General features: G+C 32.5%; 1 protein-coding gene across 7 annotated transcripts in view; it reads right to left on the bottom strand.

Moving 5' to 3' along the window:
• Positions 1 to 4,854: 4,854 nt before the first annotated feature.
• MTX2 (metaxin 2) overlaps positions 4,855 to 24,802 on the bottom strand; it is a 65,526-nt gene continuing 45,578 nt past the window's right edge. For 5 of the 7 annotated variants that reach the window (XM_072752016.1, XM_072752019.1, XM_072752022.1 and 2 more), the window contains 7 exons: positions 23,329 to 23,401; positions 19,630 to 19,706; positions 18,389 to 18,481; positions 17,851 to 17,889; positions 17,340 to 17,465; positions 16,001 to 16,077; positions 4,855 to 5,310 (listed from right to left, as the gene is read on the bottom strand). In XM_072752016.1, coding sequence (XP_072608117.1) covers positions 5,127 to 5,310; positions 16,001 to 16,077; positions 17,340 to 17,465; positions 17,851 to 17,889; positions 18,389 to 18,481; positions 19,630 to 19,706; positions 23,329 to 23,401 — 669 coding nt within the window. In that variant the 3' untranslated portion in view covers positions 4,855 to 5,126. The remainder of the gene's footprint in view (positions 5,311 to 16,000; positions 16,078 to 17,339; positions 17,466 to 17,850; positions 17,890 to 18,388; positions 18,482 to 19,629; positions 19,707 to 23,328; positions 23,402 to 24,802) is intronic. The other 2 variants (XM_072752023.1, XM_072752018.1) reach the window with 2 other exon arrangements.

Raw genomic sequence — 24,802 nt, 5'->3', positions numbered from 1 at the left:
ATAATTACTTAAATGTAAACACCTTTAATCAATTAAAAGAATTTGTCAGGTAATGCAAGATCCAATTCTAAGCTGTTTATAAGAAAAACGTTTTAAATAAAAGGATATAAATAGGCAAGAAGTAAAATGATAAATAGGCCTTGTAAAAATTAATCTAAAGAAATATACAGTAACTGTATCAAATAAATACTAAATTAACTGAAATAACTAAATATCAGACAAAAAACTTTAAAGAAACATTAACAGAAATAAGGAAGGATAGTACAAATCAATAAAGGGATCAATTTTCCATGAAGAAATAATAGCCTTAAATATCTATATACAACTAATGAGTCATCTTCAAACTGCATGAAGAAAATCTGACAGAAAGGAAGAAAAAAAAAACAATTTTACACTCCTCTCAATAATGCAGAACAAGTAGACAGAAAATTAATAAGGATATAAAAGACCTGAACAACAGCATCAACCAATTAGACTAGCTAAACATTTATAGAATACTGTTATCCTAGAGCAAAATACATACTCTTTTCAATTGCACATGAAACATTCACCAAGATAAACTATATTCTAGACCATAACAAAAACTTTAACAAATTTTTTAAAAATGAAATATAATGTATGTTCTAGAAATATAACAGAATTAAACTAGAAATCAGTAATAGAAATGATACCTGGAAAGTCCTCAAATATTTTCAAATAATACACTTATAAATAACCCATGGGTCAAAGAAAAATCACAAGGGAATTAGAAAATATTTCAAACTGAATGGAAATAAGAGCACAATATGTCATATTTCCTTTCAAGCAATACTTAGAAGAAAATACATAGTAGTAAGAGCTTATATTAGAAAATAAACTATCAAATCAGTCTAATCTTCCATGTTAAACTGTAAAATGTAGAATAAGTAGGGGCACCTGGCTGGCTCCGTTGGTAGAGCATGCAGCTCTTGATCTTGAAGTCATGAGTTTGAGCCCTATCTTAGTTGTAGGGATTACTTAAAAAACTTAAAAAAAAAAACAAAAACAACAACAACAACAAAAAACTGGAGAGCAAGTAGAAGAAGAAATAAGAACAAAAGAGAACTGAGAATGACAAAAGTAACAGAAAAATTAATGAAACCAAAAGCTGGATTTTTGGAAAAACAATAAAAGTGACAAATCTCTAACCAGGCTAAGAAAAAGATGAAAATGAAAAATATGAAGAAGGAACATCACTACAGATGCTACAGACATTAAAAGGATTATGGAGGGATGCCTGGGTGGCTCAGTGGTTGAGCGTCCGCTTTTGGCTCAGGGTGTGATCCTGGAGTCCCAGAAGCAAGTCCCACATTGGGCTCCCTTCATGGAGCCTGCTTCTCCCTCTGCCTATGTCTCTGCCTCTCTCTCTCTCTCTAATAAATAAATAAAAATCTTTTTTTTAAAAAAAGGATTATGAAAAACCAAGAACTCTATGGCCATAAATTCAAAAACGTGGAGAAAATGGACAAATTTCCTATAAAGGCATACACCAAAGCTCACTCAAGTGGAAAGAGATAACCTGAATAGCCCTAAATCTACTAAGTAACTTAAAATTTTAAGTTTAAAATCTTCCAACAAAGAAATCTCTAGGGCGAGGGACCTGCATTGGTAAATTCTACCAAACATTCAAGGAAGAATACCAAATGTAAACTCTTCTAAAAGGAAGGAATATTTCCTGACTCATTTAATGAGGCCAGCATTAACCTGATACCAAATCCAAAGGCATTACATAACTGGAGATCAACACTTTCCATAAATATAGACACAAAAATCTTTAACAAAATCTAGGAAATCATATCCTATGGGATTTATCCCAAGAAACTAAAGTTGATTCCATATTTAAAAATCAATTAATGTAACCTTTCATTTCCACATACTAATGACAAAACTATGATCATCTCAATGGGTACAGGAAAAGACTCTGATAAAATACACCATTCATTCATGATTTAAACACACATACACAAACTCTCTACAAACCAGAAACAGAAAAGAACTTTCTCAACCTGATAAAAGGCATCTAAAAAAATCCTACTAACCATCCCTAATGGTGGACTGAATACTATTCCCCTAAGATAATGAATAAGGCAAAGATGTCCATTCTCACTACTCCTGCTCAGCACTGTACTAGAAGTCCTAGTCAGTGCTATAGGCAAAACCAAAAAACAAAGTGAAACAACACAAGCAAAAGGCATATGGATTAGAAAGAAATAAGACCATTTCTATTCACAGAACACAAAATTGTCAAAGTAAAAAAATCCCAGAGTCTACTACAGTTTTATCAAAAATTCAATTATTGTAATTTGATAAAAATGTAAGGAAAAAAATTAGATAGAAATCCAACCCTAATTCTTAGGAACTTAAAAACAGATTAGGAAAATACTTCTATCAGTCTAGATATAATCAACCTTTTTAATATTTAAGATTCAATAAAACATATAAATTAGCTCATAAGAAACTGGTTATAATACTTTAAAACAATAAGTTAAAATGTTTTGGGATCCCTGGGTGGCGCAGCGGTTTGGCGCCTGCCTTTCGCCCAGGGCACGATCCTGGAGACCCGGGATCGAATCCCACGTCAGGCTCCTGGTGCATGGAGCCTGCTTCTCCCTCTGCCTGTGTCTGTGCCTCTCTCTCTCTCTGTAACTATCATAAAATAATAAAAAAATAAATAAATAAAAAAAAAATAAAATGTTTTAAAAAGTTATTTTACTTTAAAATACAGGATCTTGAAACATCTCAATGTAGAACTACATTTTATCCATCCTCATTAAATGACAATCATACACAACAGTATGAAAAATATGTTATCAAATATTATGTTCATCAAAAAAGTATCAGGATGGGGGCACCTCAGTGGCTTAGTCAGTCAACCTGCTGCCTTTGACAGGTCATGAACTCAGGGTTCTGGAATCAAGACCTGCATCAGGCTCCCTGCTCAGCAGAGTCTGCTTTTTCCTCACACTCTTGCCACTGGTTTGTGCTCCTTTCTCAAATAAATAGAATCTTTAAAAAAAAAAAAAAAAAAAGGCATCAAGATATACTAAGTGAATCTCTCAGACTGACATTTTTTTATTTTTCCTGGATTTGGGTTCCTAATGAATTAATTCAATGTCTACTTGTCCAATAGTCAATTAAAAAGTACCAAGTTGGACTTCTAAAGGGTTTCATAGAAGATATATTAAGTCTAATAATGCACATCATTCAGGTGCATTATTAGACTGTATCTATCTTGATTTAAACTTTGTCACTACTCACAATTTTAATTTAAATAAAGGACTGTGCTAGTTATTTTCATGTTAAATATTTTGACAGTAAAACATTTAACTTTTTAGATAGCAAACTAGCTCTTCAGTGATCATTTTTAGCTACTATGAATTGGCTTTGTGGACCCAAATTTAAAAGATAAAAAGAGGCAACTGAATCACCATCATGGGATAGTTAAGGTTTCTACTTTCTAATGCATTGTTTTGATGGGGATTCACTCAACACTAGAGAAAAACAAGGCCTCCCAGAGGCTTCCATAGATATGGTAAGTCTTAAGGAAGAGTAAATAACTTAACTTTGATAAAAAGGAATCTATTTTTTTTTATAAAAAGGCATCTAAAATAACTATCTAAAAAAATCTATTATCCCCCAATGTTCTTCATTTTAAAATAATACAAAAAAATAAGAATACAGCCAGTAGTAAAGATAAAAATACCACAGCTTATTTTGCTGAAATGTTTTAATATAAAAAAAAAACTCAAAGAAAAAAGTCTAGATTTTATACACAAGTACAAATGGTTTCAGTTCAATTAAATGAATGTTACGATTTAAAAAAAAATCAAGTACAAAACAAGTATACAAAAATATATACCAAAAAAGAAACCAAACAAACCTGTCATAAAAATTTTGCAGAAACACAGGTAGCTTGGGATTTTTTATTTTAAATAATACGCATTTAAAAACTAATTAGTTCAGGAAAGCTATAAATAGCACTATAATCCAAAGAGAGTACCCAAAGTTTATACAGGATTTAGACTAAGGATAACCTAATTTACCCATAATATGGTCTAAATCTATAATCTTAATCAAAAAAGTGTAGTGTTCACTAAAAGCCAAACAGATGCCAGACTGCCTGTGTTTGAATTCAGCTCTACCTCTATAACCAAAGGCAAGGCATTATGCTTACTTTCTACCATCCTCTCTGCAAACTGGGGATAATATCCTTCATACTGTTTTTGTAAGGATTAAATGAGGTAAAAATGCCTGGTATTACATAAAAAGCAAATATAAAAGTACTATTATCCTGATATTTTCAAGACGTGATATGATTTTCACATCTCTTTATAGCATCCTTTGTTGTATATAAGATATTAGAAAATTTGAAAGGGACAAAACCTATAATCCTTAGTGCTTATATACAAATTCCTGTTGATACCTCTGTGAAAACTAAACTCCCTTTCCCACAAGAGGAATAAAACATTATTAAAATATTCTTGTCTCAAAAAAATAAGGTCCTTGAAACTCTACCTTCATCCCAATATAAATTATAGCTGCTCTGATTAAATATTTACAAATTGAGTTAGGTTTAGATGAAGAGTGTTCTTAAATGGTAATCTGTTCTGGGATTTAATTGCCTTGCTATTATTTACATTTTCTAAGTGCATACTTTGTTTGTGTGAAGTGAATACTTGTTAAGAACATTTTTCCCGTCTCTAGATTCAGCATGTATCAAAGTAATCTTAAAAGTATGGAACACAAATTATTTGCCTTAGAAAAGACAGTTTATTGCATGTATAAAAGCTCAGAGTGGCTTTTGGAAAGATCAAAAGAAAGTAAATACACTAACCATTCAGTTCTTTTGCACTTTATTTTTATATGCATACATGTTTCAAGAAAACAGAAATTTCAAGATACAGAGTACAGCATATCAAATGAAATCATTCAGAATTATTTGAAGTAACAGTATAAAGTACATGTATAGGATACATTATATAATTTATTCTGAGGTTTCAAAAAACAGTGTTTTTGGTTTTAAAATTCTGATACCATTATTTACTATAACGTTCAAGTAACATATTTCAAGTTGTTTTTTAAAATAATAACTAAATTAAGACATATCTCTACGATGATCTGATAGATGAGCTGCCTTTACCACGATCCTCAAAATAGTGCTGTTCAATTCTTCTACAGAAAGCAAGGAGGTTGCTGTAGTTTTTCACCTTCTCAGAAAGTTCATCATTGGTCAATTGTGTGGTAAGAATGGTATACAAATGGCCAAATACTAGTGCATCTAGTTCAGTAGGCCTAAAACAAAAGTAGAAATGAGAGTAACATGAACAGCATTTACCTTGTATGGCAAAATATACATTACTTTTTAAAACATTTTATTTATTTAAAAGAAAAAGTTGTATAAGAAATAAATCCTACCTCAACTTGATAGAATTTATTTTGTTTTTACTTGGAGTTTCTGTTGTAAGATATGAAAAAAACCTTTTAAATTATAATTTGCTAGTTGCGTGACTTGCTTTTTAAAGTAGTACGTTGTTAAAAAAATTAAAAAATAATAAAGTAGTACGTTGTTAAAATAACATTGGTGTAATTGATTATATTCATTTTACTCATTAATTTATCCACTAAAAAATATAGCAGGTCTCCAGTATACTAGGAACCATGCTAGAGATGTTAAGAACATGAAAGATATTCTAAGACATGGACACAAAACATAAATTACAACACAATTTAGTAAGTGTTTTAATAGATGCATAAACAAAATTCTATCAAAGTACAAGGCTATCACTGTGGCGCTAGGACAAATGACACCTGATTACCCAATTATATATTAACAACATAATTTAATTTTAATTTTACAACTTTTAAATTAATTTAGCTTTCATTTTTTAAAAAAGATTTATTTATTTATTGGGGTGGAGGGGCAAAAGGAGAGAAATGAGAGAATCTCAAGCAGACTCCCTGCTGAGCTCAGAACCCAATGGTCATGACCTGAGTTGAAATCAAGCGTTGGACCCTTAGCTGACTGGGCCACCCAGGCACCCCAATAATTTGGCTTTCTGAAGGAGAGATAAAGATGGCTTCAACAAAAAATTTTCTAGGATATTTTTTCCTTCAATTATATATTAGTAACAAAAAATTGAAATTTATCTATAGATGAGGCATCACCAAACTACATTATACATTATATTAAAATAATTGCCAATAATATTAAAATATTACTAAAGGGAGAAAATATCACAATAATGAACTAATTATTGCTGTCAGTCCCATAGTGATAAAGTTTTTGAGAAAATGTGTGTTAGCTTACCTAAATGTGAAAGTATGTTCCAATAATCTGGTTTGGAAGAACAGATTTTGGGGTCCATCAAATCTGAGTTTGGATCCTAACTCTGCCACTTACGTACTAGCTATGTGGCCTTGATCACTAATGATGAATGACCTCATGCTGTTGCGTGGTTTTAAATACCTCTTCAAGCCAATAATTCCCCAATATTTATCTCCAAACCCAGTCCCTCCCTTATCATCAAAAATCATAAATTCAAATGTAATTCCCCAATATTTATCTCCAAACCCAGTCCCTCCCTTAACATCAAAAATCATAAATTCAAATGTCTACATAACATCACCACCCATATGCTGAATAAGCATCTCAAACTTGCACATCTCATATTCCCAAAATAAAAGGTACCATTATCTACTCAGCTATTTGAGCCAAAAATCTCACGGTTTCTTAAGTCTTCTCTTCTTCTATTTCTTTTACCCTTTCATACCCATCAGCAAGTATTGCAAGACACAACCACCAAGTATGTCCTGATTTATCTCTCTCCATTATCATCTACTCTGAGCCACTATCATCTCTCACTATAACCTTCCTGCTTCTATTTATTGACCACATAGTAGCCAGAGTGATTTTTTTTTAATGTCACCAGACCATACCACTCCAAGCATAAACTATTCCAATGAATATCCATTCTATTTACATGGATATGCCAAACTTCTTACCTGTAGCAAACAAAGCCTAGACAACCTGGCCCCTGCTTCTCTTCAATCTCATCTCTTACCACTGTCAACACACAACCCATATTGGCCTTGCCTCCTCCATTTGAACAGATCAAATTCAAGCCCACTTAGGGCTTGACCCAATTATTCCTGCTATCTGGAACACTCTTCCCTTAATTTCACATTGCTGGCTCCTTCTTGTTTTTCAGAGTAAGGCTTAAATGTCACATCTGAACACCCAAACTAAAGCGGACATGCAGCCACTTACTACTTTGTGAGCCTATCTGAATTCTCCATGTAGTACTTAATACTATCAATATCTGTTGTTAATTGCCTGTCTCCCTCTCTGCTTGTTTCCTGCTGTGTTCCCAATAATTAGAACAATGTCTGGGACGAAGAGTTCTTAATAAATGTTTTGAATGAATAAAAAGGTGATGCATTTTTCATGCCACACTTTAACTATGTCCACTTAACTGATGATACTCTAAGCTTTCAGAGGTAACACTGCATAACTCTTATATCCCTACTTCTTAGAAAAGGATCAGAGGAACTGAATCACAGTATTTGCTAAATGCAAGGGGAGAGAAAGCATCCTGCCTAAAGTATGCAGGACATTTAATTTGTCAAGAGTACTTATTCTTTCAAAGCCTTCCCTTTTTTTTTGGTACATTCATGAAGAATTAGTAACAAAGTCAGATGTGTCCTTGGACTTAACAGCATCATGATTAATATCATTAGAAATGAAGAATCAATAATAAATGGATACCTGAAAAGAACCAGGGATGTAGAAGGTGGATAAATGTAGAGGTACTTTGCGAGAAGTAATATAAACACTAACTCTTCCATATCCCTAAGCATATTTCTTAAAAGGTGTTATCTCACCAATTTAAGATTTATTTTTTCCCTAATTATGTAGGGTTAACTACTTTTTGCTTCTTGAAGTAGATCATTAAAAAAGTGAATTTGTTTCCTGATGCAACTTTCAGTGATAAAATTGTGTGTCCGTTATCAATAAATGAAGGCTCTGAAGGAGTTTAAGTGTACATTCAAACTAGAGTGGTCTAGACGTATCCCTGAAGTGGTCAAATGTTATTTTCTGCAAACATATATCCATATAACTCGAAAGGTGCTGAATTATATAGGTAATGAGCATATTGCAACTGATCTCTTGTTACATAAAGACAGCAACTGTGTGGCAAGTTACTTTAGAACATCTAAGAAGGGGGATCCCTGGGTGACGCAGTGGTTTAGCGCCTGCCTTTGGCCCAGGGCGTGATCCTGGAGACCCAGGATCAAATCCCACATCGGGCTCCCGGTGCATGGAGCCTGCTTCTCCCTCTGCCTATGTCTCTGCCTCTCTCTCTCTCTCTCTGTGTGTGTGACTATCATAAAAATTAAAAAAGAAAAAATGTTTAGAACATCTAAGAAGGAGTAGAATACAATATACTAAATCAAATGAAACACATATACTTAACTCCCAATGCCTATTTTTTAATCTTTACAAATTTTAGCAATTACTTATATTAATTTAGATATATATGACATATATAAATTACCAATTCCTGTAATTCTTTCTTTTTGAAAAGTCCACTTGTGGTAGTGGTGCTACAACTGTAGATCATTACTAAAACTCAGAGTCATAAACATAAAAGTTTTACCATATGTAAAAACCATATGCCTGATTTTTTTTAAAAAAGCAATAAACTCAGAAAAACATTTGCAATTCATGAGACAAGAAAAAAAACCCACACTTTGCCCAATATTTGTACTGTTTAATTGAGCCAAGATCTTAATGCACATTGTTTTAATTACCTTTCCTTCAAAAAAAAAAAAAAATTTACCTTTCCTATACCCTATAAACGGACATTTCCACCCTTATGTTTACTTGGCAGGAGTTGCAATTTGAATGCTGATAGCAACTCTCTTCCTAAGACTTTTAACATCTTTCATTTATATTACATGAATCTTTATAGACTTTTATTAGAAAAATATCCCAGGATCATAAATATATTTTTAAGATTCTAAGAAATGTGTTGCCTTATCTTGCATTATCATTCTTTCTACATTTCCATTGGTTGGTTATTATTATTCTTTTTTTCCCCTAGTTTTACTGAAAATAATTGACATGCATCAGTGTATAAGTTTAAGGTATACAGTATGATGGTGTAATTTACATATATGATGATTATACCAAAAGTTCCAGCTAATATCAGTTATCTACTATTCTTTCATTTGAATATCAAAATAAAAATACCGTAAATGTGAATGTTTTCCTACTCTTTCCCACTTAAAATTGTTCTATACTCAACTTTTTGCTTTCTTTATTATGATTGCATATTTCTTTCTTCCTGATACCTTTCATAGTCAGTCTAGTTTCAAATACATTAATTTTGTCTCAATGTTCAGTAATTTTTCTTAAACTGTTAACTTGCCAGGTCTTCATGCTACTAGAGATAACCTACATATACCATATCTTTATATATTGATCATTGGTCTCAGGACTGTCATTCAAGTTTGTAAATCAAGCCCCTTGCCATCAACCTTTTTTAGATTTTGCCTTTGAAATTTTGAACGATTTTCCCTTAATTTTCTCAAATGGTGATTTTTTAAATTATTTTTTTATTTTTTAAATTATTATTAAAGTATAATTGACCTACAATGTTAGGTTAGCTTCAGATGTACAACATACAGATTCAACAACTCTATACATTACTCAATGCTCAACCACAATAACCATAGTTTATACATTATCACAATATTATTGACTATATTCTCTATGCTGTACTTATTTATTTTATAACTAGAAATCTGTACCTCTTAATCGCCTTTATCTATTTTGCTTATCCCTCCTGCCCACCTCCCTTCTAGTAACTGTCAGTTTGGTTTCTGTATTTAAAAGTCTGGGTTTTTTGGGTTTTTTTGTTGTTGTTGTTGTTCATTTGTTTTGTTTTTTAGATTCCAAATGTAAGTAAAAATTTTTTTCAAGGGGATCCCTGGGTGGCGCAGCGGTTTAGCGCCTGCCTTTGGCCCAGGGCCCGATCCTGGAGACCCGGGATCGAATCCCACGTCGGGCTCCAGTGCATGGAGCCTGCTTCTCCCTCTGCCTGTGTCTCTGCCTCTCTTTCTCTCTCTGTGTGTGACTATCATAAATAAATAAAAATTTAAAAAAAAAAAAATTTTTTTTCAAATATAAGTAAAATTATATGGTCTTTCTTTGTCTGATTTAAATTTTAGCATAATACCCCTGAGGTCCATCCACGTTGCTGCAAGTGGCAAATCTCATTCCTTATGCTTAATAATACATATAGCACATATTATATATTTTATATATGTGTGTATATATAAGTGTGTATACATATATATTTACATACTTTCTTTAGTCATTCACCTATTGATAGATACTTGGCTTGCTTCTATTTCTTGGCTATTACAAATGATACTGTAAAAAACATAGAGGTGCATATATCTTTTCAAATTAGTGCTTTCATTTTCTTTGGGTAAATATCCAGTAGTGAAATTACTGGATCATATTTCTATGTTTAATTTTTTGAGGAAACTCCATACTGTTTTCCACAATGGCTGCACCAATTTACATTCCCATCAATAGTGTACAATTTCTCTATCCTCACCAATATTTTTTATTTCTTGTCTTTTTGATATGAGCCATTCTGACTGGTAAGGTGGTATCTCACTGTGGTTTTGATTTGCATTTCCCTATTGATCAGTGATGTGAAGCATCTCTTCATGTGTCTGTATGTCTTCTTTGGAAAAATATCTGTTCAGGTCCTCTGCTCATCTTAAATCAGATTAGTTTGCTGAATTATAGAAGTTCTTCATAGATTTTCTCTATTAGCCTCATATCAAATATATCATTTGCAAATATCTTCTTCCATTCAGTAGGTTGCCTTTTTAATTTTGTTGATGGTTTCCTTCACTGTGCAAAACCGTTTTATTTTGGGGTAGTTCCAAGTTTATTTTTGCATTTGTTTCCCTTGCCTGAGGAGACATACCAATAAATATGTTGCTAAGGTTGATGTCTAAAGCATTACTGCTTATGTTTTCTTTTAGTTTATGGTTTCATGTCTCACATTTAGGTCTTTAATCCAGTTTATTTTTGTGTGTGGTATAAGTAAGTGGTCCAGTTTCGTTCTTTTACATGTAGCTGTCCTATTTACCCAACACCATTTATTGAAGGCTGTCCTTTTCCCCATTGTATATTTTTACCTACTTTGTCAACTGACCACATATGTGTGAGTTTATTTCTGGGCTTTCTATCCTGTTCCATTGATCTATGTGTCTGATTTGGTGCCAGGACCATACTGTTTTGATTACTATAGATTAGTAGTATATCTTGAAACCTGGGATTAAGATACCTCCAGCTTTGTTCTCCTTTCTCAAGATTGCTTTGGCTATTTGAGGTTTTTTATGATTCCATACATACTTTGGGAATATTTGTTCTAGTTCTGTGAAAAGTGTTATTGGTGTTTTGATAGGGATTGCATTCAATCTGTAGATTACTTTGGGTAGTATGTACATTTTAACAATACTAATTCTTCAAATCCATGAGCATGCTAAATCATTCCACTTGTGTCATATTAAATTTCTTTCAACAATGTCTTATAGTTTTCAGAGTATAGGTCTTTCACTTCTCTGATTAAATTTATTCCTTGGCATTTTTATTCTTTTTGATGCAACTCTAAACAAGATTGTTTTCTTAATTTCTGTTAGTGCATAGAAATGCAGATTTCTATATATTAATTTTGCATCCTGCAACTTTACTGAATTCATTTATGAGTTCTGATAGTTTTTAATGGAGTCTAGGATTTCTACATATATTATCAGGTCATCTGCAAATAATGACAGTTTTACTTCTTCCTTAACAATCTGGATAGAGATGCCCAAGTGGCTCAGAGGTTGGGCACCTGCCTTTGGCTCAGGGTGTGATCCCAGATTCCAGGGGTTTGAGTTCCATATTGGGCTCCTTGCATGGAGCCTGCCTCTCTGTGTCTCTCATGAATAAAAAAATAAAATCTATAAATAAATAAATACATACATACATACATACAATCTGGATGTCTTTTATTTCTTTGTGGTAAAAGTGGTAGAATGGATATTCTTGCCTTGTTCCTGATCTTAAGGAAAAAACTTTGTTTTTCACCATTGAATTTGTTAGCTGGATTTTTCATATACAGCCTTTATTATGTTGAGGTATATTCCCTCTATACCCACTTTGTTGAGTGTTTATCATAAAGAGATGTTGTACTTTAAGTACCTTTTCTGCATCTATTGAGATGATTAAATGGTTTTTATCCTTCCTCTTATTAATGTGTTGTATCATACTGATTGATTTGAGAATAATGAACCACCCTTGCATCCATGGAATAAAGCCCACTTAATCTTGAGGTGCCTGGGCGGCTCAGTCAGTTGAGCATCCATTCTTGATTTCAGCTTAGGTCATGATCTCAGGGTTGAGAGATCAAACCCCAAGTTGGGCTCCATGCTCAGAATGGAATCTGTTTGAGATTCTCTCTCTCCCCCTGCCCCTCCCCCTGTTCACATGTGCATGCTCTCTCCCTAAAATAAATAAATCTTTCAAAAAGATAAAATAAGTCCCACTTAATCTTGGTGAATGATCTTTTTTTTTTTCAATTTTATTTATTTATTCATGATAGACACACACAGAGAGAGAGAGAGAGGCAGAGACACAGGCAGAGGGAGAAGCAGGCTCCACGCAGGGAGCCCGACGTGGGACTCGATCCCAGGACTCCAAGATCAGGCCCTGGACTGAAGGTGGCGCTAAACCACTGAGCCACGGGGGCTGCCCAAAGATCCTTTTAATGTACTGTTGAATTCAGTTTGCTAACATTTATTTGTTGAGGATTTTTGCATCTATGCTCACCACAGGCACTAGCCTAGTTTTCTTTTTTTGTAGTATCTTTGCTTGGTTTTAGTATCAGAATAATGCTGGTCTTATAGAATGAATTTGGAAGTTTTCCTTCCTCTCCTATTTTTGGGAATAGCTTGAGAAGAATGGGTATTAACTCTTCTTTAAATATCTGATAGATTGGGATCCCTGGGTGGCGCAGCGGTTTGGCGCCTGCCTTTGGCCCAGGGCGCGATCCTGGAGACCCGGGATCGAATCCCACGTCGGGCTCCCGGTGCATGGAGCCTGCTTCTCCCTCTGCCTGTGTCTCTGCCTCTCTCTCTATCTCTCTGTGACTATCATAAATAAATAAAAATTAAAAAAAAAAAAAATTTAAAAAAAAAAAAAAAATATCTGATAGAATTCACCTGTGAAACTGTCTGGTCTTGGACTTGTTGGGAGTGTTTTGATTACTGACTTAATTTCTCAAATGGCAATTTCTTTACTGAATAAACCTCAGTAAAATCCAATTCCTCCCCGAAATTTTTTGTCTTAAGATTCCCATGTATAATTTTTGTAGCATTTCCTCAATACCCTTTCCTATCAGTATATGAGAGTATATTTTCAAGTTTTACCATTTAATAGTTATTTAGCAGTACTCTTTTTCAAACATAACTCCTCTTCCAATTTCTCAATTTAAACTACTTTTAACCAACATTTATTGATCCTCTGCTGACAAATAGGTTTTGTTTAGAAAACACACAGACCTGCAAGGAGCTCATAAATGCTTTACAACAGTATAATTCATTCTACCCTCATTACACTTAGGGGAAAAAAAGTATAAAAATAACACTTTAAGAAAAGTTTTACTTTTTCATTCCAGGTCCATGCTCACCACATGAAAAAGAACAAATGATCTAGCAGCCTTTGGATAGATGTTTTAACAGATATCACAGCAGCAAGACAGCTTGGATACAGCAGGAAATACAGATTTTGTTATAGCTGCATTTCAAATATATGATTTAAATACTTAAAAGGCTACCCACACTAAATATGATAAATGATTAAAAAAAAAAAAGTCCACCAGTGTATCTATCTTGTGTTATTTCTAATTTCCCTCAATTTCACTTTCCTAAATTTTTCTTTCTACCATTTATCTTCTTGGTCCCCTTTTCCCAATTCCTGTTCTTGCTCCAGGATCTCCTCACCCACCCTTTCCCCTTCTCTCACCAAGTAAAACTACTAAATTCTTTTCAATGAGTCCTCTCAACATCCCCAGGAAGTTAGCTAGGAGAAAAATTCATTCTAATTTTAGAGGGTACTGGGAGGATACATAGAGAAATAAAGCAGCAAGCTGCTGAAGTCCGGTATATATTAGAGCCAAGAACAGAATTCAGGGCCACCAACCTGGAATCCAATACTACCTTATTGAGACTTAAGCCATACTCTATTCACTAAAGTACAGTATCTCACAAAGTAATGATGCCTGACAGATAGAAGTGAGGAAAAGACTCTCAGAGTGAAAACACAAATTATTTTTTCCTAATTACAGTTTACTATTAATTAGAGAATGGAGTAAAACTAAAATTAAAAATGAAATCTATTTTTCAATCGTTAGGGGAAGATGTTTATGTAAGTATCATACAAGGTAAAATTATTTCAGAAACCTACACCTTCATATCAATTAAGCACCTCCTCCACAGCAAACCTTTGGTTTTGTGTTTGTTCTAAATCTTGAATTTTTCATTACAAGCTTAAGTATAATTGTACCCTAATAAAAAGAAAACTGTTGTGATAGGTCCACTAAATCACATGCTCAATGATACCTGGTTATGAATGAAGTCTCTGACACGGAGTTTAAATGAGAAAAATAAGTCTCCCATGAAGGCAGCATGCATAACAAAACTACCTCCTAACACAGAATGATGCAATTCAAACAATAAAACACACTACTGGGCTTTTCAGGCCCTAAGAATTCCTGTCAGCAAGAAAAGGAACTACTTGGTACTAACACATGGATACATTTCTTTTGTGTCAGAGACTAAACAAATAGACTCTGCATAGCAAACATCACTAAAAACAGGAACACAGCTGGAGAAGCTTTACCTACCAGGATTTCATGGTTTCAATTCTATGACCTTTGTGCTTCAGAGATCAACAGACCCCAAATTTCATATGTAGTACACACATTAATATAAAAATATTTCCAAGCTATCATCCTTGTCATTTTTGCTACAAATATTAGTATCTCTCCCAAAAGATGTTTGATATGGCTACAGAAGATGAATGCCTATAAAGATATAATAGCAAATAAACCTTTTTAAAAAGTATCAATCTAAAAAGCAAAAATTTGTACTACGGAGCCTAGAAAAGGCTAGAGTTTCTAAATAAAACACTGAGATTAAAATGTTAATTTAAGCCCATTTTAAACTGGATCACAGGAGGATTCTGATATATTAAAATTATAACTGTTTTTAAAAAAAGAGGAAAACTCAACTTTGCCTATATTATTACTCTTTGAGATTACAAAATAATTGTCTTTATGAAACATAAATTAATCAATTTATATATATGTGTGTGTGTGTATATATATATATATAATCTATATCCTTCATGCTTTCTATGCTTTACAAATATTTTCATTAAATTTAAAAGATAAGTTCAAAATAGTGCTTGTCCATCCAACAAAATTTTTAATTGTTTAGTTTTCTGATCCAGGGAGACCCAGGGTATCACCGTATATAAACAAAGATGGTTATACTTTATGTTTTAACAATATTTTGCAAATGAATTTTGTTACGATGATGTAGTTCCATACACAGCACCTCCAACTACCCCTAGTGGTATATTTATATCATAAAATAATGACTGGTTTACATGTCTGCCCTTAAGACTAATTTTTAATGGCAATTACGTCATAGAAATTTTAGTCTCCCAGAGCCTCAAGCTGTGCTTGATAACCAAGAAATGCTAAGTAAATGTTTAATGAGGGCAAAAATGAAAAATAAAACAAAATGTCTTCACAAATATTTCTTGATAAAACAATTTCTAAGATAAAATAAGCTTGTAATCTAACAACATAGAAAAGCAACTAACTTAAAAAAAGATAAAGTTTCTTACTGCTTATTGAAGAAATATGGTTGTGTTCCCAGTCTTTGAGAAAGCGCTTGACAGCACTGGTCTACATCTTCTAAGACCTAACAGAGGCAACAGACCCCCCAAAAATATTTAAATTAGTAAAACAATAAAATATGTCTACAATCTGTCTCACAGTTTATAACAAAAATGTAAATTTAGGTGACCTTTTATCATATATTTAGATCAGACAATAAAACACATATAGAACATAAGTAATACTTTCTATGTAAGAAACAGGAAGAAAATTTGAAACTTCCCTTTAAACACAAGTATATTTAAATTACTTTATAAGGATTACTATTTAGAAAGTTGTTTTTTTTTTTTTTAAGATTTTATTTATTTATTCATGACAGAGAGAGAGAGAGAGGCAGAGACACAGGCAGAGGGCAAAGCAAGCTCCATGCAGGGAGCCCAACATGGCACTGGATCCCGGGACTCCAGGATCATGCCCTGGGCTGAAGGCAGGCGCTAAACCGCTGAGCCACCAGGGCTGCCCTAAGAAAGTTTTTATCTCAAAACTCAACCCCTTACAAAAATGTATTCCTGAATCCATATATTCAACTGACTTTATGTATGTAAAAAAATGTGCTTCATAAAGATGACACTGCTGACCCACCAGGAGTAAAAGCGTTTGAGTTGTTTTCCCAGTAGTGGAGATGGATTTTATTTACTGGATCCCTATTCATCTACCCAATCCCCCTATGGCCAATGGCACACATCGGTAAACTGGCTGGCAAGGACTATGAGCAGACTTGAAAAAGAGACATTATTAGTTTAATGATTGAATTAGTTCAATCTTATAACTTTGACAAGCTATGTATTTTTTTAATTTTGCTACTTCAGTAAATTTAAGACCAAAAAAAAAATAGATATTAAGTGCTGTATTTAACAAGGTTTTTTTTTTAAGCTCTGATGCTGCAGATCTATATTTATTGACATAAAAGTTGCCCACAATGCATTGGTGAATGGAAAAAAATTAGATCATAGAGTGCAAGGTATAATATGATCCCATTTAAGGAAAATGTCACTAAGAGACATCTAGAAGAATGTTCTCCAAATAGTTAGCAGTGGCAATTTCTAGGTGGTAGGATTTCAAACAATTTCTATTTCCTTTTTTAATTTTTCTGTATTATACAGTTTGTTTTATAATAAGCATATGTGATTTTTATAAAACAAAGAAAAACCACTTCGCGTCAGAAAAAATAAGCGCAAATGTTTTCTCAATTTTTTTATTATGTTGAGATATTTAAAGACTACCGATACAAAAAATGAATTTAATGCATTAAAGTTGAGGAAACCTTCAACTTTGACCTGAACTCACCTGGTCCAGAGTCTTGTTACCCCATCCAATAGCTTTCATCTTACGCTTGACTTCCCACTGTTTCTGATAGGCCAAAATATGATTCAAAGGCCAAGGGTAAGGGGATCCATATCTAGCATGAGTGATCTAGAGCAAAAAGACTTTGTAAGAAACATGAATCTTTCTAAAAACAAAGCCTGTTTTTACAAACAGAATCCTTAGGAAAACATATTTTTGGAACACAAATACAGCTATCTGAAAAAAATACATAGCTTGCAATCTAAAAAATTAAAATTTCAAACCATTCCTTTTAAAAATATATAAACTTTTCTGTACTTTGCAACCAGTTAAATCAAACAATGACACATAGCTTCCCTAAAATGTATGTGCAAGCAAAATTAAAGTAAGTGAAAAACTATATCTCTAATGGTATAAACCACAATGTTTCATTTATGAGCAGGGACTTATGATTCTGAGCAAAAGTGTTTTCTCATTAAATTTTAATTAAGATAAATGCTGCAGAACCACTCACCTCCCCTACTGTAGCTTCATCACACCACTGGAGATACAACTAGGAACAAAAGAACAGTCACTAAAACTTTAGAATATCAAAAAGAAAATGGATAAAATTATTTTTGGCCATGGTGATTTTTTATAAGCCAACTTTATAAAAGTCACATATATTAGAATTTTTCCACCTCTAGCTAATGTTGCTATACAGAATTATTAAATTTAATTAATGGTAGTACTTCCTAAAAGTATTTCTTATTCACATAGTATATCTAAATGCCGCTGAAGTATTTTACAGATACTATTTAAGTAAAACTCCCAAGGCCAAAGTCAAATAATGATTGGTCAAGAATCACTCCTTTCTACAAATAGAAAAAAACCATATCTGAAAATGTCAGACAACTTATTCAAACATAATAACCAAATAATTTCAGTACCCATCCTAGGCCTAGAATTGCTTGACTATATTCCTATTTCCCAATAACTTTAAAATAACCCATAAGACATGATCTTTTCTGAGAGGAAAGCTTCTTTTCAAGGTCTATTATCTTCTATTATACCTCTGCAGTCAACAGCATATTGTTGACCAATTCCATGTAGGCTTTCATTTCTGCTTTTTGGACTTCATCCAGCCCATCACTAAGAGAATGGCCCTAAAGGAAATTTTAAAAAATTTAAAAGAGCATCATATTAAATAGACAAAAACTTTCAGTTATCTTACTACCAAGTAGTATCAATGTTTTTACTTCATCGATGTTTTTACTATAAATGTCTAATAAATTTCCAAAATATCTAAAATAAAATTTTATATGAAAAAGTTAATACTCTATCACTACAAAATATTGATAAATATTAATAAATATTAATGGCATATTTATATGTCATTATAAAAATGTATCTTTCAATGGACAAAATTACATTATCAATTATTTCACAAGAGAAAAAAACAAGAATGGTCAGTAAACCTGCGGTTTTTCTTTTTAGAGACTAACCTTATTAGTAATAAATGCCAAAAGACTGATATTTATTGTTGCTTATTAAGTGATCAAAGGTGAAAAAGAAAGCTAGTAAAAGTATAGGGAAAGAGACACTAATTTAAAAATTCTAAAATACTATAATAATGAGTAGATGCATAAAATGGTATAACCCTTCAGTTCAATCCAGCCATCTGTGGTGAGACTTTAAAAATGTATATAATATCACAGTATCACGCTTAGGAATTTATCCTAAGGAGATAATCTGACAAGTGTACAAAGCCATCTGTAGAAGAATATTTATCTTAACACTCAATAAGAGCCAAAAACTGACAATTTAGGTGTCCATCAATAAAGGCTTAAGTAAATAAATTATAAAACATCCATACAAAAGAATACTATACAATAATTTAGAAGGATGATATGTTACCCATAATGTTAATGGAGGTTGTCCTTATAACCACTAAAACCTAAACTGAATTCAAATGTATACACTAATATGTTCAACTTCTAAATATATCCTATGTCTACCTTCTCAAATGTTAACCTGACATTTTGTAACAACCAAAGTTTCCATTTGTGACCAAAACTTGTGTGAGTTAGGATATTATCTACCATTTTGTAAAGATCAAATTACATCTTTAGCTATTGATTTACATTATGGGGGAAAAAAAACTTACGCTTTAGAAATATTTCTCCACTAGTTTATATTGGCATTTTATAAAACTAGGTTAAAATCAATACAAATGTTAAGACACACTTAACAATGATGAATGACTTATTTAAGACTAACTGTGATCAAATATATTTAATATCTTTTTTATTACCTTGGCTTTAACGAATTGGACTATTGGACCAAGTTCTGATACTACTTGATTTCCTACATGAATAAAAGGTACTTTACCTGTGGAAGAAAAAAAAAAAATGTATGAAAATACATTCAGTAAATTAAAACAAAAATAGAATCTGTTTTATTAATATGCTGATTTCATATCCCTATAACTTTTGAAAAGTATAGTTAAATGTGTATGTGAAATTCTATAAGTTTTTAAACAAGTACTGATTAATTTTAAAAGAAAAAGGAGATTCATTTCTAGAGTTCTCACTTGTATGTGATAACTGATCACAATATTCCCTTTTTAGAACTAACACTAACAAATCGCTATATAGCAGCAGTAAATACTAATTATTCAAATTAAAAGAACCAAGGCAGGACATTGGTCCACAACCACTATTAGATTTAAAAGAAATGTAATGGGGCGTTCTCTTCAGAATACAATGAATCAATCTGTACTTTAAATTACATTTAAGAAGACTTCTTTTTTATATCTACTTTTAAATCTTAGACACCATTAAGTTCAATATTTTAAGCATATAATGGTATAATAATAAATGTCTTTGACTAAAAAAATATCAGGCATTAAGAGAACTAACAATCTTTGAAGGTATGATAGTTTATGAATTATAATACAAAGTATGTTCCCAGACACATCTGAGGAAAAAGAAATAAGTATGCTTATAAAAACTGGCTTCTCTAACTAATTGTCACATTAAAAAAGTATTTCATTTTTATAAATACTAATAGTTGATGAAATTATCAGAGATAATGAAATAGTCTCCAAATAGCAATAAAGTTCACCCCAAAAGCTAGAGGATGAAACTTGCTATCAGACCTAGTTCAAATAGAGTTCACACTAACAGCAGGCTTCTTCATGGTCCTTTTTAACAGATTCACTCCTCTCTGTCTCACTCAGCCCAAGGGTAATGGATGAGGTGCATAGCACCAACAAAAGCTTCAGTCTATATCCATAGGATAACACGCATTACAAAAGAAAGGCAGGCCCCTTCAGGGAAATAACAACTCAATAGATATATTTAGAAGACATTTCCATATTACCAATATAAAAACACTGAATTCCACAGTTCTTTTTCCTACTGCTTTATAAATCTTGCAAAAAAGAATTTATCTGAGTATTAGGTCATACTGTTTTTTAACTTGGTATAAAATCTTTCTAAGTACAAAATGCTAGAAATAGTGCAGGTCCTCTGAGATAAAATGATCTGAGAATGAAAACGATGTGTGGATAAATGCCTAAACTGAAGGCTATTTTTAGGTTTTAACACTTTGAAAGCCAAGTATATTTCTCATTTTCAATATTCAGTTTGCCTTCTTGGAAGAAGGAGTTTGTATTTTCTTTCTCTTTCTTTCTTTCTTTCTTTTTCTTTCTTTCTTTTCTTTCTTTCTTTCTTTCTCTCTCTTTCTTTCTTTCTCTCTCTCTCTTTCTTTCTTTCTCTCTCTCTCTCTCTTTCAGATTTGCTTTATTTATTCATGAGAGACACAGAGAGGCAGAGAGAGAAGCAGGCTCCTGATGGGGAGCCCAATGCAGAACTCGATCCCAGGACCCTGCGTTCACACCCTGAGCCGAAGACAGACAATCAACTGTTGAGCCACCAGACACCCCTGTATTTTCTTTAAAAAAAAAAAAAAAAAATGCTTTCAGTAGATTCTGAAGCAGGAAAGCAGTGTGGGTAATCAACTGAGTATTCAAGTATGTCTAAATATAAAGAAATATATAAAAATCAAGGCAACAAATTAGAAGTGAATAATGTTTTTTGTCACTTGCCTGATTTAAAGTGGAGCCAATGTTATATCCTTATTGCAGGTATCAAGCAAAAGCACGGTAAGACATTTATTCTCTGGCATCAATCAGAGATCATTTAAAAAAAAAAAACTGAGGGCTCTATTTCTTATTTTAAGCAGAATAATCATTTTTAGAACTTTGGTTTTTAAAGGAAGCAAAAAGAAAGCAAGTTTGTAGATTCAGAAAATACTAGAAATAAAAAGAGCCCTGCATACCATCTAATCCAACCATTACACATTACAGATGAAGTCACTGAAGCTCAAAAAAGAGAAGTGAAATTTCCCAAGAAAATTGTTAATATGTGACAGGGTCACAGAAGGATTAGAGTAAAAATTTCCTAACCCTTAGCCAAGAGTGACTTGATTTCTGACCACTCTGTGATGCTCTCTGCTTTAAAAATCTACCATAGCAAGATCAAGCAAACAAAACATACTACTCATCACCCAAAATCATATGATAAAAGAGAATAATACTAGAGTGATGATAAAATTTAAATAAATGCCTTAGTAGAAAGTGTCATTTTCATCTACCTACAGGAAACTCCTCCTATGAATGTATGTATGAATGTGTGTAGGTCTTATAGCCTCTATATTTGTCTTTCATAGGGTCTATTAAAAAACCGATATCTAGCTAGGTGATAACTTAGTACAGCCATCTTAGGAAATAGGTGGATGAACTCTATGGCTTCTCCTCATTTGCCAAAGACATCAACTTTAGTATTAGATTATTAAGTTTTTTATATGTGTAGCTACACTTTTTGCATGACTACATAAAGGAAAAAGATGGGACAAAACCCAATATAATTCACCAGAATTCAGAAAGTTTATAAAACGTACATTCAAAATTAACAGAAAATGAGTCAGTTAATGGTCTTCAACAATCTAAAATATGTCTACATTTACAAGATTAGAAACTTTTTATGGAAATGTTTTAAAATGTAGATTCATAAATCTGTAAGTGTAGATGTATTAATGTAGAATTTTCAGTGTGTGTGAGGCTGTCTTCACAGTTTTTGACAATTACCACTTTAAGAACCTAAGATGAAAAGAAAGCGTTTTACACATTTCTAAGTTATCTTCGGAGTGAGAAGATATGTAAATGTCTCTCTGAAAAGCAATGTAGCACACTTATCCCAATCATTTGGACTTAATGGATTTACCCATAAAGGAGTAATTCTGTGTTATTATTGCAAAGTAAGATCCATAATTATTATCCATACCAATTCTAGTTAACATTTATTTATCAGCTTTATGGCACTATATTTTTATATTAAAAATTATCTAAACCATATTTATTTAAAACTGTACCTTAAACTACTAATACATGATACACAGAAAAGGCAATACTGATTATAAAAAATAGCAGAAAGGCTAAAATCTTAATAAGTATCTTAAAACTTGTTGAAATAAAAATTAAACAAAAAAAAATAATGAGAAACCAAAAGCATTCAGAGATGACCTTAAGATCTTTGACAAATTATTCCACAATCTCTATTCTTCCCTCTGTTTAATATGAGAACATAGTTTAGAGAACCATGTTTAAAAACCAATGGACTCATTAATACTAAAATTTGTTTTCTGAAGTAGAAATAGTCTTATGTAAATATGACTGGGGATATCTGAGATTATGTATTTTCTTAATATTTACTACTTAAAGCAATTTCTATAACTTTCCAGTAACTGACTATGACCAAAGAGTTGAAATGAGCAGCAATGTCCACCCAAGATTATCAAGTTTACAACTGTTACTTTACAAAACCATGGGATAATTCTTCAAAGGGTAAATAAGTAAACAAAAATAGGCATTTTTAAAATATAGGTATAAAAATGGATTATCACTACAATTTATCAATGTAGAATATTAACAGAATTTTTGAAAACTTACCAGATGGAGACATATATTCTGCATTTGCCCTACAAACCACTTTGATAGGCAGATTACACATTTGCAAAAAGGCCTACAAATCAAGAGAAGCATAGTTAGCCTAGTGAAAGTATATACATATTTGAACACAACTTTTATTTTCTAAACTTAAGTAATAGTTCATATATAGCACTTTATAGGAAAAGAATAGACCAATTTAAAGCAAAAGATTTGTATTCCAAACAAAATAAAAAGGCATTTCAATACTAAAAAAAATCAGTATGACTTAGACACCAGTAAATGTATGACACTTTAAGCATTTATACGCACTTAAAAAAATGTAAATTATCCACACTTATTTTACTGCATTAGTTTATAAGTCAGCAATACGATATATTGCTTTTATTTTCTTCAATGATGACGGAAGTCCACATTTTATAAGGTATTGCTTAATTCCATTTCTCTTTATGGGTTCTTCCTTTCTTGTCTTAAGAGAAAACTCTCAAAATGTTATTTACTACTTCCAAGTTCTCTCCTATAATTCTCAATATTCTAACATGTGGCTTTTATTGATCACTAATTCACTTTTTAAAGACATAAATTGCTGATTTTCACTTTGTTTATAGTAACAAAAACTTCATTAGCACCTTAAAGGTCTAACAATAAGGAACAAGTAAATCATTTACGGTAAATCCAAATCATAGAATGTTATGCAATCACTTTTAAAAACCATGAATTATATCTTCATAGATGGCTGTCTGAATTAAGTTTACTTCCCAGCTTCCCTTAAGAATGGATGTGACCAATGTCTAAATTCTGGCCAAAGGGACTTAAAGTTCTGGGCCACTGCTGTGAAGTTTCTTTAAAAGGAAAGGGATGTGGTCTCTCCACTTTTTTTCTTTTCTGCTCACTAGAATATGAAAACGATGATTATAGCCACAGCAGTCAAACTGAACCATGAAATAGGAGCTGTGAACTGAAGATGGCAGAGCAACAAGAGTAAAGAAACCTTGTTCCTTGGGCAGCCCCGGTGGCGCAGCAGTTTAGCGCTGCCTGCAGCGCGGGGTGTGATCCTGGAGACCCCGGATCAAGTCCCACATCGGGCTCCCTGCATGGAGCCTGCTTCTCCCTCTGCCTGTGTCTCTGCCTCTCTCTCTCTTTCTCTCTCTCTCTGTGTCTCTATGAATAAATAAAATCTTTAAAAAATAATAAAAAAAGAAAAAGAAAAAGAAACCTTGTTCCTCAATAATCATAGTCACCGAAACTGGATTACCTGTGTTTATAAGAAAAAGAAATAAACTTCTATCTTTTAAGTCAGTTATTTTGGATTTTCTGTAATTCACAGCCAAACCAAATTCTAATTCACCAACAATTACTGTTTCTAGCTTTAAACATCACCTCAACCAAACAACAGTTGATTCTTCTGTGTCTGTGTAAATGTTCAATGTCCTCTAAATACTGTAACCTGTGCTTTCAAATTATAACAATGACAGTG

The sequence above is a fragment of the Vulpes vulpes genome, chromosome 3, assembly GCF_048418805.1.
Source record: "Vulpes vulpes isolate BD-2025 chromosome 3, VulVul3, whole genome shotgun sequence".
Taxonomy (NCBI): Eukaryota; Metazoa; Chordata; class Mammalia; order Carnivora; family Canidae; genus Vulpes; species Vulpes vulpes.
Note: the sequence above shows the minus strand (reverse complement) of the source record. Positions and strands in the feature narration are given on the sequence as shown.